Here is a 15,416-nt window from a genome sequence, read left to right as displayed (position 1 = left end):
CATAAAATATTCACGTCACAAAAATCTTGCACCTGATTATTTCTCATATTGGTTGTGTGATCCAATGAAAACTAACATTTTATACCTTTTCATGAACCTTTTGCCCTGGCTCCATTCCTTCAATATGCTCTGATTCGGCAGGCCCTTCCCCAGCTGCCATTTTCCTTTGAATGTGTGCATTTTGTTCACGCAAAGCTACAATCTGCAAAAGAAAGAAAACAAGTGGTCAATATAAATAAGAAACACGAAAACTACTGAGCAGACAATTTGTTAAATCTATTAAAATTTCGATCCTATATTGGCCATTTGTAGCATTTGCAAAATTATGTCTATACATGCAGAGAGGCTTATAAAACAAACATACATATTAATAATGGCTAAAGGCCGTTAAGGATACAAAGGAACCTATAAATGACAGGGTAGTCAACATTGTCTTGTTTTACCTTCTGTCCTTACTTTGTACTAGGGTACTTTTTTTTTCCTTAGCTTGAAAGATGAAAGAGCTGTTAGGCATTGATTTTGTAACACTGCAAGACCAAAACTCATTCTTTCATATAGAACACAATGGATGCCAAACTGGCGTTACAGGAAAACGGTGCCAAAAGGCTATGAATCAAAACCAAGTGATGTAAAATGAAGTGCTAGCTTTCTGTCAACTTACCATCTGTTAGCAACTGCAACATACGTTTTAAGTGTTCTTTGTTAAGAAAAACATGTAGGGAAAAGTCCTCTACTGTGGTATTCATTGACTATTTTAGTGCATATACAAGTAGGTTTTATTGTATTAAAAAGATTGTTTTATTTATTGGTAGTGCTATTAAAAATCCCATGCAGCCACTGGAAAATAAGCTGCTTTGTCTCCTACTTTGTAGCTTACTCTCAGACAATACACAGGATGGAAAGATTCAGGTCCTAAAAAAATTTTACATGGTAAAACATTATAAGTTGGAAGATCTGGCTAATGTAAAACTCATTTATTTTGAGAAATTGCACAGTTAGATCTCTCTGTACCATTCTGCTTTCATAAGCACATATAATAAATGATTGAGAGAATGGATAACATTGTGTATTAAACACAGTAGAACACTAGTAGGATGTACATATGCCGCTTTTGGAAAGCTGGTGTAAATTCAAAGGCTTCTATCACTGTATTGTGTCTGCACAAATCCTGAGTCAGAAACACCCTAAAACACTGTCCTGTCCTAGAATACCAAAGCATGGGGTAGGAGGGAAGATTTAAGGCAGTACTACCTGGTAAGCATGTACAGAAGCCAAAATTTTGTGGGAGATTTAATTTAATTTAATTTAATTTAATTTAATTTAATTTAACTTAATTTAATTTAATTTTAATTCACATTAAAATATATTTACTTTGATCTGAATAATTTAGTTTGAAAAAAAGTTTTTTCAAATGTGTTTTTTAACTTATGTTTAAGTTCTGATTGTAAAGACCATTTGGATCAGCTCTGACCAGCATTTGAGATCTCAGGGACACATCACTTTAAAGAACTCTTCCTTAATATAAATGTTGAAAACTGCTGTGTTATGAGTCAGGCTGATTCACTGCTCACTAAGTTCCAAGTTACAGCCCTTGTAGAACTCTCACTGACTTCAGTGCCAAGATGGAGACTTGAGGGCAACATTTCACCCAAAGCAACTATAGGAAAATATGAGAAAGTAGGAATTAAAACTGTCTGAGACAACCTGTGTCTTCTGGGGTTGTACAAATACACTGAGCTTTAAAACATTTTGCTTAAATAAGAGAATTAGGTCTGTCTTAAATAACAGAAAATAGTCTTTATAATCTCATTAGCATGGATTCCCTTTGTACACAGTAAGCAGCAATTTAACAACTTTTTTTTCTGAATAGCTTTACTCACTTCTTTTTCTTTATGGTTCAAATGGTTCTCAAATCTAAACTAAAGAAATTATGGTTCCAACCAAGCAAAATTAGCCATCAATTAGTGCTAAAAGTGACTTTCAGGTAGATTAAGGGAGATGATACTTCAATGTATATTTTATAAAATTATGATTTATGGAGAGTAATTATACATCATGTGAAACAAACATAAAATCACAGGATACGTTAACTGGCAGCCAACAATAGATCTCGATTTTCATATCATAATCTTTCATTGATCCACTAAAAGGCAGACTTCATTATGAATTATCACCTGTGTCTAATACATATCCTTAATTGTCCCTGAGCTCAATAAGAATATTGTATAAATACTACTGCAAAGTTTTATCATTTCATCACATATTCCACAATAGTTTATTATTTCTTAGCCTCTGCTGGTCTTTAGATATCCTAGGATCATCACTTTCCAAGAAAATAAATAAATAAATAAATAAATAAAATAAAATTATCCCTTCAAAGTGAAAGGCAAAAAAAAGAATACAATATTGTGCATCATTATTTGGGGGGATTCACTTGGTTTTTGAATGTTTGGGAACAATTTCTTTACGAAAAATCCATCATTGTTAAAGCTTATTGTTTCAATGGTTTTATTACTGTAACGAATGCAGAGAAACTATATACAGGAACAACATGGAGTTTGAAGTCTGGCATGTCTTAAAAGTTTCAGCTCTAGGGTAGCTGTCAGATAACAGATCTAAGTTGTGAAGAACCACACAGCTAACTTGCTTTCATACTTGTTCTCTCTTCTTGATTTAATGAATAAATTAAGGCAGAATTAATGCTCCTAAGGAAGCACGGAAATTCTCCTGTGTCTTACAAATAAACATGAATTTTTACTTTTCGGTTTGTTGAAGCAAAAGGTTTTTAATTGCTATTACACGCATGTTTATTACTTACTTATTTAACTTGAACTTTCAATAATGTGCAAATTATTTGCAAACGTGTTAATTTAATCACCAAACAATTTCTGTAACTTTCTACACAGGTAGCCGAAACATGCCTGAATGGATGATGAGGATGATGAAATAGGTGAAGGTGAAGACACAGACGACTCTAAATTTTTTCCTAGGTAGCCTTTGAATTTTCTTAGAATTCTAATGATCATTACAACAGCCAACAGCAATAATAGCAGAGATCTAGGTAAGAAACTGATTGTTCAATATAGATAAAACTCAGTAATATTACTGTTATGCTGTTATGTTTATGATATTCAACTTAACGTATCTACCACAAAACATGTCTACAGACAGCTTTCCAAGTACCTACATACTATTTAACCTTCTAAGGTAATAATTTTTGTTTTAATTCTTAATGGTTTTCACGCTAAGTTCTCTTGAAAAAGTAAAGGATAACATACTTGAGAATGGCTTGATATCTGCTAAAACCAAAACAAAATCCAAAAAATTAAGACAGATTAATAGAAAATAAATGTGCATAAATACCATTGTTGTATTTACCATTGTTGTACCCCAAACTGGACAATCAAGCTAAACATTCAAGTCTAAATAATGCCTGCTAAAATATGACCAAATATACCACATTTTTTTTCTTATCAACTTCTGATTGTGGACTTCAAATGATTAGATTCCTTTTCTAAATTGCCATCACAGACATTATTTTCCTATTTAGCACACTTGTCAAGATTTGACCTGGACCACAGCAACACATTTCAATGTGACTCTAATCTGAAGTCAGTGTAAAATTGCAGAGATGCTAGTATCTCCATAGTTAAGTCTAAAGATAGCTTCCTGTCGCAAGTCTAAATTTGGCTCCCTGTTAACTCTGCCAAGCTCAGTCAGCTGAACTGAAAAGTTGTTTTTTGATTGAGAAAAATGAAACAATGGTTGTGAAATTAAGAAGATTAAAATCTAGAGTACTACTTTTCTAGCTGGACCTTTCTAACTTTTATGGCTTAAGCCCATAAAAATATCCTACAACCTAAAGAAATGTTGCTTTTATCTTCTCTTCTCATAGGCATGTTGGTCTTCACCATTCTTCTCACTTTTGTTGTCAGTTTTTGTGACTGACAGGGGACAATTTTATAACACTGAAACTTTAAAGAACTTCCATCTATTTAGATTCTGTTTTCTAGATTTCAAAGGTACATAGAAACAAGTGGCACAATTTCTAAAGCCCCACTCTGCCATAATAATTCTGAACATAACCTTACACAACTTCTAGATTTTTGTCTGAACTCTAAAATCTCTTCAACCTTCCTAAAGCCCAGCTTTCTGAATCACAGTTTTGCTAAACATCCCTACTATATTACCAATATAAATTCCCTCCAAAATCTTAGTAGGATTTGTGTACATTAGTTACAGACATCATGGAATCATATGTTTTTATGAACCTAGGATTCAGGAATTCAGATTCAAAATTACAACTGATCTTCATTTCCATAAATGACCAAATCTACATCTCACGCCTGTACACTTGAAAACAGTAGTCTGAATTCAGGTGTTAAGGGAATATTCATTTCATATATTAAAATACACCATAGAACAGAATATCAATACATAAGCCAGAACTGATCTGAAGAAGTACCTGATGTTATAGAACAATACCTATCACCCATGCTGGTGAAAAAGGACAATGTAATAAGAAAATTGTTTCATAATGAATAAAGATTATACAAAACTATAAATCAGTAAGCAATAGCATAAATTCCATCTATTTAGCACAAGAAACAGTCTGATTACTATCCGTAGTAGGACAATAAGACATACAAATGAAAGAAATAAAAGATTCAAATTGTAGTTGCAAAAACTACCAAATTATGAAGGATAATCAAAAAGGAGAGGAAAAATCAGCACAAAAAATGGCAACATTTGAACTACGCTCACTGGACAAAATAAAAATAAACTGGAACACGCAAACTCTTCATAAAGATGCAACAGATTTATTTGTGGTGACAAGTCTCTCACAAGACATAAAATGAAGCAGGAAAAAGCATTTCCAACCACATGCTTACTTATGGCATTTTACAAAATAATAATTAATTTAAAATTATTTGAGAGGTGTGAGGTCAGAATCCATTTCTAAACATATAAAATCCTAAATGACTGGGTACCTCTGCTTCTAAAATCTAATAAGTTCTCTACTTCCCAGTGTTTGAGTGGTCATTCGTTACCTCATTATAGTTTCAGGCTTCAGATAATTAACTTTATTATGAATACATAATATACTTACCTATAACAGCAACGAAAAGGAACTACCAATTTATTACACTTGTTTTATTAACATTTGCCTACTACGGATCTATTTTTTTATTACGTACTTGTTGGTCTGTTTGGTCTAATGTCATTCAGAAATCTGTCTTACATTTACATAACTTCGGTCATGTCTCTCTACTCCTGACAAACATATCTCGAGCATCTATGGAAAAGTTTTTATTAGATTTCCTAAGAGCAGTAACTGGGTCACTGCCAGACTTTCCCTCAAAGCACCAGCATTCTTCAACTCCTTATGGTTTTGTTCAGAGAGATGTGTGATGTTTTGGCTGCTTTTTGCCCTGTCTTTTGTGTTTTTTGTGTGTGTATGCTGAATGAAAGATGACTGCTACTTTGCAACCAGATGTGTAAATACAAGCCTGAATTAATTTATTTTCTTGATCAAATTACTTTAAATCCAGTAAGAAAGCAGCACATAGCCTACAAAATACCAAGAAACTTGTCAGATATGGTTTAGATATAAGATATAAATATGCATGAAAATATTTCCCTGTTCAAATATTAAGTTGAAATCCCTCCAGGTTGGTGGAAAGGAACTAAATGCATTCATTTTTCTGTTATGAATCACGGAGATATTTGGTCCATAAGTAGGGCCAACAACTCCAGGAAGGAACAATGACAACTTTAGACGGGAAGAATGACTTTGTAGTTGAAAGCTCAGGGGGGCTCAGTGTTTGGAATCTGAGATGATCACCGGTGGTGTTACCTGGTAAGATTTGGGGTGAATCAGAGAATGCTGACTAGTTAGGGACCAGACAAAATAATGCCCTTGCCAGTAGGCTTTCCTTGTAAGTGTTCTGACATGCTCAGGGAGAAGCTGTTGTTACTATCAATGTATATCATATACTGTAAATTCCAAGGATAGTATTCTGGGTACTTTTCCTAAACATAACAATTTTCTTTGCTTGAAATCTTGGCTCCTACGGCCTTGTTCCCAGTGCTGCTGTTCTGTAAAAAGTGAGTTCTCCATATCTGACCCCAGCACAGAGCATAGTTTACTTAGAGCAAAAATGCTAAGTTTCAGCCTTTGGCATCCTGTATCACCCAGTGACTTAAGGCAGAATTACAATAACTGAGCTGAAAATCTTGAACTGATCTGTCTGGCACAGAGCAGGATAACTGAAAAGCCAAAATGTTGAATGCTTAGATTAAAGTGGTTATCTGATTCCTTCTATAAACGTTGGAGAGAGAAACATCGCCAGCAGGTCTTCTGTGTCTGAAATAGGTGGGCTGAACAACACGCGTATCTTTTCTCCTGACCGAAGGAAAAACAGTTATGTTAAACTAGAGGCTCCCATTATGATGGCTAAATTTAAGCAAAATAAATATCATCAAAGGACTGAAGAAATTCCAGAAATAACTCAAGTTATGAAGTAAAAAGCATGCCTGTATTATACACTAAACTAGTCCTGCCCACTTCACAGACACTGTTTCAGTTACCTTTTGTATGCATACTTCCATTCTCACAGTACGTATACAATGCAGAGTGCTGTACACAGCATGGTACAGAGAAAAAAAATAAATTCAGTTATATGTTTTCAAAAGTATATGGCCTCTGTGGAGGCTCAATAAAATCCTATTCTAATTTTTAAAATAGTTGCATAATCAATTTCTCTATTGACATTTTCTTTAATGTTTTTGCTATTTAAATTGTATCTAAAACCACCTGCCAGTAAAGGATTTAAATGTAATTACTGTAATCATCTTGATTTAATTTTACTTTCTGTTGAATAAATGATTACAGTATGTAGAGATATAAAGATATGTAATTTAATTAATAAATATATAAGGCCAAATGTTTACAGAGGTTTCTTTTTATAGGATTCTTTCTCATAATTAGAACAGTAGGAAATTTTTTTTACTTCATTATTTCAAATTTTCTACTTCAAATTTATTTAATTTATCATTAATTTAAATAGTTTTAGAACAAGTTAAATATAATGTTTAGTTGTTAAAAGAGGCTCTAAACACACTTTTATAATGTTAGACAGGCCCTTAAAAACAGTAAGAACCTGGATCACTTAAAAATTGTAAGGCATTAAAGGAGGACAATTATTTTAAGCTTTTGAAAAGCTATTTTATATAAACGTGCCCTACCTTAAACCACTGAACTTGTTTTTTGATCTTCGAACAGTGAAACAAATCTGTCCTAGGCAATTAAACTCACTGATAACCATGTTTTACTTTGCTACAACTGACAGATCTAGAAGCCTTTTTGTTTAATCTCTTCTTATCAAGAAGTTGTTTCTTTTTACATGGATAGTAGCTAAACCAAACTTCTTGTGACTATATTGTGTCAGTTTTCCATCCAGCTCTTATTTATGTAAGTCTTTCAGAGAACAGTGAAATTGCCTACTTGGATGTCCTCCTACATTATTCTATCATAACAGTCTATATTTAAACAGTGTTAAATATCAGATTTCAGTTTACTGAGAACATAATTCAGACTCCTGGTCCACCTCTGACTTTGCTTTAATTTTGACAGGGATAGCTTGTGTTAAGCTTTAATCAACACCTATCATTTTATATGGTAAATATTAAGTGTAGCACAGGGAATAAAGGATGGTTAGAGACCGAGGTCATTTCCTTCTGCTTCAATGGAAATTTAAATCCTGATTCATAAACATAAATGTAGCCTTTTCCAGTTACATTTCTAATTTGTGTTAACCTCAACACAGCCTTTCAGAAGCCACTGGTTAGAGAGTTCAGAGATATTTAAGCAGGGTGATTGAAATTGTTTCAATTGTACAATAAATTTGTCATTATTTTATTTTAGTTATAGAGCCAGCAATGGACATAAATTTTCTTGACATTTTATATGTAACTTTTGAAAGGAATTATAATGGTAATCAGCATTTTGTATTTTCAGAATCTTGTATAAACAACACACTACATTTCTTTCACTCTTTGGTGGAGGAAAAACACAGCATGGGATGCACACTTGAGAAACCTTTTCAGGAAAAACAAATTGATCCTTTTTTGAATCTGAGTAAAAACCAGGTATAAAGAGGAGATTTTTTCATGAGGGGAAGGGCATTTTAACCAAACTAAGACAATTATGTGAGATTTTATGTGCTCCTGAGGGCAAGTTTAGGAAGGATGCATCTCATTTGGGGGGGTCACCTGGACATCTGCTGTAAACTGTAAGAACAGGACTTACATAAAAACCTCAGATATGTCAAAATATTAATTTTAATTTTATTTCTCCATGAGTAAAAAAGGATTCTTTTAATAATCCTGTTCAAAAGAGATTTTCAATATTTAATTAGAATCCCACTGGATAGTTCCAGCTTTTACTGCAATTTTAATGACTCTGTCAGTTGAGGTGTGACAGATTTAGCTGCAGTACGTTAAGACATTCGTGCCTGCATCCCCTCAGTCTGCGTTTAACAGCAGAATACCAGAAGCAGCATGAGTATGTGCCCAGGAGTTGCTGTTCACAAGTTTCCACTTCAACGCAGTTGCATATAGGACGCAAAACTAGGAACTGTGGTACCCAAGGCACAGAAATGCATTCTCTGTTATAGGGACAGGGGATGTTACACAAGTACAGAGAAAAATCTACTGGAGATTTGAAATTTCTTAGCAGATTCCTCCAGTCTACAAAGTTAATGCACTTTACAAATCAAAGGCAAAACAAATTGTCACAGTGGTGTCTGAAAATCTTTCTATCCCCCACTTTCCAGCATACACTCCTTCTTGTCCCGCTGCTTTGTGGGACAGCCTAATGAGAGCCGAATTATAGCAATTCCAGCATAGCATAGTATACACTTACTTGCATACGTTTTCACACATATTCATATCACTGAATAAACCACTGATAAGTTTGCACAACAGACCGCTCAGGAAATCATAAACAAGAACTCTCTACAGGTGTTATAATGTCATGGTTTAGAAGCAGCCAAACTAGTATGAAAAGATTTGAATGGAATTCTGTTTTTACAGTATAGTGGCAACTTTTTACAATGAGCAATTAAATTTTGCCTGAAAGTAGATACATTATTAAGATTTTTAATTTGCTATGGCAAGAAGATTAGCCATTTCTAGGCTTTAAACATATTCCAATTGAACAGTTTCATTTTCAAACATGCCTAAAATATACATCCTGAAGAACTGGGGGAAACACCTACATTCATACCTATGAATATTGCACATGTCCCTCCATATTTGTTTATGTTTTATTACGTGCTCTGGAATGAGATAAGAAACCAGTCAGGAAAGGCAAAATCATGACACGGCACCTTTTGGCACAATAAATCATATTTTGCATGAAAGAAACCACTTCTAAGTTACATCACACTGTCGTTTAGCAGGATCCCAGAGGAAGCCTTGCACCTGACAAGCTACAGGGTCTTCCAGTAAATAGCACAGAAGTGGATGTACCCACAGGCCCCGCAGGACAGCGGTTGGATCAGGAGCTCTCACGGTGCGAAGCAGAAGTACCAACCAAGTGCTAGCAGCCCTGAAGAGGCACGCTTGGAGCACTACAAAGGATCTCAGGATTAGCAGCTTGATTGCACTGCAACGAGACGAATTTGAATTTCAATACGTAAAGCAGTGCACTGGCTTAGGTGGTTTTGGCGCACATCATCCTGACACCTGCCATTTAAACTCTCACAAGACTTCCTTTTCTGAATAAAAACTTCTATACTAATCAACATAACTGAACCAACTCTAGTCATCCACTAATGAAGACTTTCTTAGCTTGTCATAAAGATCAACAATGTTTTAATTATTTCCATCAATTAATGGGATTGAGTCACAAATTCTGATTGGCTTAATTTTCTACATTGATCAAAGGAAGAGCCCAAGTAGGGAGCTTACCTCATCTTTGAATAACAGTGATGAAACATGTACTAGTGAGACGGTCCAGTAATAAGACCACCAAAGTATTACTGAAAAGCCAGGGGGAGAGGTGGTGTGTGTGGCTCAATCACCTTCTTACCATTCTTTACTAGACAACAGCAGATGAAAGTCGAAAATTCACAAGCCTGTCTAATAATGGAAATTCCTTCTCATCTACTGAAGTGTCTGACTTTGGTAGATGGGATAAAGAAGGGATTAAGGCAAGAAACAGATTTTTTTTTTTTTTTTCCAACACACAAGCAAGTACAGAATTTTGGAGCTATCCATGTATAAAATGAAATTAATAAAAACACATGGAAAAGTGAGGTGTTGGCTTGTGGTGGTGGGGGATCTTTCTTCCCAGAGTGGTAGCTAAAACCTCCGTACGTTTCAGTATTATGACCAAATGAACTGTGTAGGACTGATGACGGTCTATATACATAGCATTTGAGAGAGTGAATTCAAGATGCTCTTCAGGCTATCATAAATCCACATTCTGACTTCATAAATCAAACTTCTCATAAATCCATAGAGTCTTTTAAAATAACAGATAAAAATGAATCTCCTTGAAGATGGCTTTAGTGCTGAAATGCTTTAGTTTTTCCATTCAGCAATGCAGGCTCTAAGCTTTGTAACCAGTTATATTTAAAAGCGCAAATATGGACTTTGAGCTTTATTTTCACAACAGTCGGAGTTAAAATAACTATGGACTGTACAGCATTGTAATCAACATTAGCCACAGTTTGAGAGAACAAAAGAAAAGAAAATAAGCCTTTTCAAATTGCAAAAATAACTTTGGAAGGTGGGGAATGAAACCTTCAGCACTAAGAATGCACTTTGGGCTCACTGTGGGGGAAGAAAAAAACATAGAAGTTTTGGGTCTTTTTTAACTTAGCGCTTTGTCTTCTCTCCCATTCAACTACTTAAAACAAAAAGAATCACACAAATTTGCAAGCAGGGCTTTTGTAGCACTCTGAAAATTCACTGGTAAACTAAGTGTTCGTGTCTGACTGACAACCTCAGCTAGGTTTATTTTATATTTGCCTGGATTTCAGTGTATTTTATTGCTATTTAAGTGGTGAGCTTTCCAGAAACTTTGCACAATTGAGCCCTTTAAAATGTGTTCTGACGTGTCAGGAAAAATACTACTTTATTCAAAGAAAAAACCTATAGGAGTTACAAGTAATACATATTTTCAACATTTTTATGTCATAAATTCTTCTCTTCCTTCTTTTTTGGGATTGTTGACCTTTTATTAACATTGCTGTTTAGCTTTCATTGCTATGGAGAAATAGTCATTAAGATGGAATCATCCTTGTGAAGGAGCCTTTATAACCCTTGGAGATTAGACAGTATAAGCTTAATGAAAGCAAATCTTGTACGTTTGTGCTATACGGAGCTTAAATAAGTGGAAATTGAAATAGAATCTCTACAGTCTACCTCCTAACGGCCAAGAAGCATTGCCTTGTCATTACTAGAAATCCAGCATTTGCTAGCGAGCTCTGCAAGAGAACGTACATTCAGATTTACAGTAACACTTTTTAAGCTGATCAGAGGAGCGTTGTGAAAGACAGTTGACTTAAAAAGTCAGGGGGTCTTTACCTTGTGGCAAAAGGAGGAGGTAGTACACTGAGCTCCAGCCCTCGGTTACAATTCTTTTATGGTTTAAGTAAGTCTTTACCATCTATGCTTCAAGTTCTGTCAAAGAAAGCTAAAACATCTTGCTCCTGCAGCTTCTGGTATATCTTGATTATTTCATTCTGCTCTCCACGACCCTGCTTGTATGGTGGCTAGCACTTTGAGGCTCTGCTTTCATGTCACTGAAGTGCAAATAATGAATGACAACATGCAAAGATGACGCGAGATGCTCTGAATCTGTGGCAGATTCATAATTTTAACTGGAAAACATGAAAATACTAACCACATGTGTGATCTTTTACTGTTGGTTATTTGTGCTCGTGATAACTATTGACAGGCCCTGGCTATCAGTGTTTTATTGACATGCCTATGAAGGTCACATCTGTTCGTGCCAAGGGTACTGTGGTCCAGGGGTAGCCCACAGCCGTGGCACTCAGCTGGCTGCAGCAGGGGCCTGCTCGCAGGACCTCCTGCCATCCGCTTACACCATCACTGAGCCCTGACTCCTTCTGAACACTAAGTGGCTGGATCAGCAGTCATCTTTATACTTTAAATGTAATAATACACTAGCATTTTAGGCTGGTAATAAGGCAATAGGGTTTATTAGTCTCCTTTGCTTCATTATGAATTCTGAACCAAGTTAAGTGTTACTGTGTAAATAACTGTCTTGTGCTATTGCACATAGTCTAGAGCATGCACCATTTATTTCTGTGGTGTACTGGCAACACTTTGTAAACAGAATAGGAGTCATTTAAAGCAATTGTGCAGTTTCTATTATGAAAAAGAATATCTGTCAAGATTTTTCACAGAAGATTACCAGGTACATTTCAGTACATTTTCTTCAGAAATTCTTATCTAAGTAAACAAAAATGTGGTACTTTTAATTTGTCACAAAAATTGTATGAAATATGATACAGTGAAAGAACTGTCTTTTACAGAGACTAGTACAATGGAAAAATAATAACAAATATCAATTACGTGGTTGGATTATACTGTGTATTTGACACCTGCTGATTAATTTCTCTTGCTTTTTTTTTTTCCTAATCAAGCTCAACAAAATAGTAGCAAAATTATTATTCTTTCATTATTACTCTCACAAAGACACTAGTAATGTACCCAAACCAGGATACAAAAGCCCTAGAGTTTGTTGGTAGTACAGGGACTGATTTCCAGTTGGTCAGAGCTGAGGATGGATTTGGCAGAAACATTATGATCTTCATTGTTTTCAACAATATATGAGTTATTGAAATATATGTGGACATATGTATGAGATGTATATGATAATATAGACACCGATATTTTACATATGTGTGTATATACCCTGTGTGTGTGTGTATATATATGTGTGTATATATATACACACACCCCCTGTGTGTATATATATACACACATATATATATACCCTGTGTATGTGTATATATATGTGGATACATACATTTAGACATACAAACATATTTTTAGTGTCCAGGACATTGAATATAAATAAAATAATGTGCCTCTAGGGCTTTATGTAGTTGCTCTTAGTACATAAGCATTTAATTGATAACTACCCATGCTTAAGGTATACAATTCGGTTTGAAATATCCTACTCAGGTTAAAATGAAGTATTTAGCTATTTGCACTGCAAATCTATATGAAAATACATTCTGATTAAATTAATATATTTCCCTCTGAGTAAAAACAGTCTTCCCCAAACGAAATTTTCTATTCTTTGTCTGCATATTGTCACCTAGAGACTTTGAGATTGTTTAGATTTATTTTGACTGGACACATCTGTTATGAAACCCCCACTATTCTGCATGTGTAGTTTTATTAGATTTTTCTATATAGTGTATCTATCTGTATTAAAATCATCATCTGTGCTACTGATTGTACAAAACATGAAAATACAACAGAAAGATAGGATATGAGTAAAAATCCAGAAAGGAAATGAACCTTACCCCAGAACTACAATTAAAGAATATCAAAGCCCTGATCTGCATGCACAGACTGAAGAAATCCCAAGTTAAATCTAACTCCCAGTCTGTTGAAATCAAAGCACAGTAGAGTGAATTAAAGTCTATATTTCAACTACTAAACCAAATGTACCCATTTAATTTTAGTCAACATTTTAATACTTTTCAATGACATTATTACTGTGAATAATTTTTTTCCACAGATTTCTCCAGTAAAAATCAAGGATATGGTTCTCACTGATGCAATTTTTATATATTTTTTAATGATAAAGAACATTCTTTGTAAGTGGAAATTCTATAATAATGTTTTTGTTCTAGGATTACTGCAGAAAAGAATCTAACATTATAGCCATTTTCTAATGCAATAGAATTATACATATGGTTTCTTTTTTTTCTTCTTTTTTGTTAGCATGGATTCTACATGATTAAAGGTGTCCAAACTACACTCTCTAGGTGCAATGTCAAGGAAGCTGGCTCATTTCTTATTGACTGAACCAAGTAAAACAAGCCCTCTACAACTCCTCTTGGAATAATTCCACCTATACATTGATAGTCCCTATTAATATTAATGAAGGTTATTTAATATTTCCTAGTGCTGATATTTTCCAATCAAGACCCCAAAGAAGTATGAGTATCTAATTTTGCCCCATCAAACCCAAAATACTTTTTACATTTTTGGATCCTAAGTAAAATTATTTCTATATTTCTATTACAGACATATGATGGAAACTTGTTTTCACTAAAATAAAAAAAACCCTGATTTTAAAAATCTGATATGACTACTTAGGTAAGCATTTACCAAGATACATCTATCCTTTGTATATCCCCAGCACAGACTCTGCTCCTATTTTTCTCACAGATATTTTATCACTAAACTGTTTTATCAGTGTTAGCAGAGCAGTAGCAAAATGGCAATAATCTTCTTTGTAGTCTATCAGTAACAAATGTGGAATCAATTTGTCACACTTGTAGACCTTGCTGTACCTCTTGACAATGGAGGGCCAATACAGACCTTTGAGTGGCAAATTACTCTTGATTCACGTTATTGCTGACACTGCTCATAGACATTAGTTTTTACTGTCTTGCTAGTTAACTGCCTTATGAATTTGCAGAATACTCTTAGAGCTGCACATGCACTGTTGGGCTGAGGTGATCTAATATGACAATACAAATGATAAATTTTTTGGCTCATACATTAATGGGAATATTGGTTAGTAAATATGAATTTATTGAAGCTTAAAGTTGATTTTATTTATTGGCTCATGTCATTAATTTAAATCTTTTATTCAAATGCAGCATGTTAGGCCTATTCATACATTAAAAAATCGATTATGGAGAGTAATAGGCATAAAACATAATACTGTGATCTTGTTAAACTATTTAAAATCTGGTTTGAGAGTTAGTGGATGTAGATGTTCCTAACAAATCATGTAATATTTAACAAATACATACACAAAATTGCATAATAATTTCAAAGCAGCATATTAAACAAATGACAAAATTATATATTCCAGCAGATTAAAGACAAAGGATAATGGATATGTTTTGCATTTTCATCAAGATGGATGCACAAGAAGATTGTTAACGATAAAGAATCAACAAGACTGATTCTTGCAGTGAAATTATCTTGATCCACATGAAAACTCATTTTACAAATGTCAAATGACCCTGAAGCCGAACCAGACAGAAAGATAATCAACTACGTTCTTAAACCTGAATTCAGACCTCCAATGCAGGATAAAATTACATACATTTCAAAGTTTATGAATCCCAAAGTAACAGATCAAAGAGAAGGGATGTATTCTTTCTGAAGTCTCATGAAAGGTA

General features: G+C 34.3%; 1 protein-coding gene across 5 annotated transcripts in view; it reads right to left on the bottom strand.

The window, feature by feature from the left end:
• The window catches only part of PPFIA2 (PTPRF interacting protein alpha 2), a gene marked incomplete at both ends in the record, with an annotated part of 338,647 nt that overhangs the window by 84,155 nt on the left and 239,076 nt on the right, over nt 1-15,416 (bottom strand). For all 5 annotated transcript variants that reach the window (XM_082308355.1, XM_082308356.1, XM_082308357.1 and 2 more), the window contains one exon: nt 86-202. In XM_082308355.1, the coding sequence (XP_082164481.1) occupies nt 86-202 (117 nt within the window). The remainder of the gene's footprint in view (nt 1-85; nt 203-15,416) is intronic.

The sequence above is a fragment of the Platalea leucorodia genome (assembly GCF_965183815.1).
Source record: "Platalea leucorodia genome assembly, chromosome: 4".
Lineage (NCBI taxonomy): Eukaryota > Metazoa > Chordata > Aves > Pelecaniformes > Threskiornithidae > Platalea > Platalea leucorodia.
This window is presented reverse-complemented; position numbering and strand designations above follow the sequence as displayed.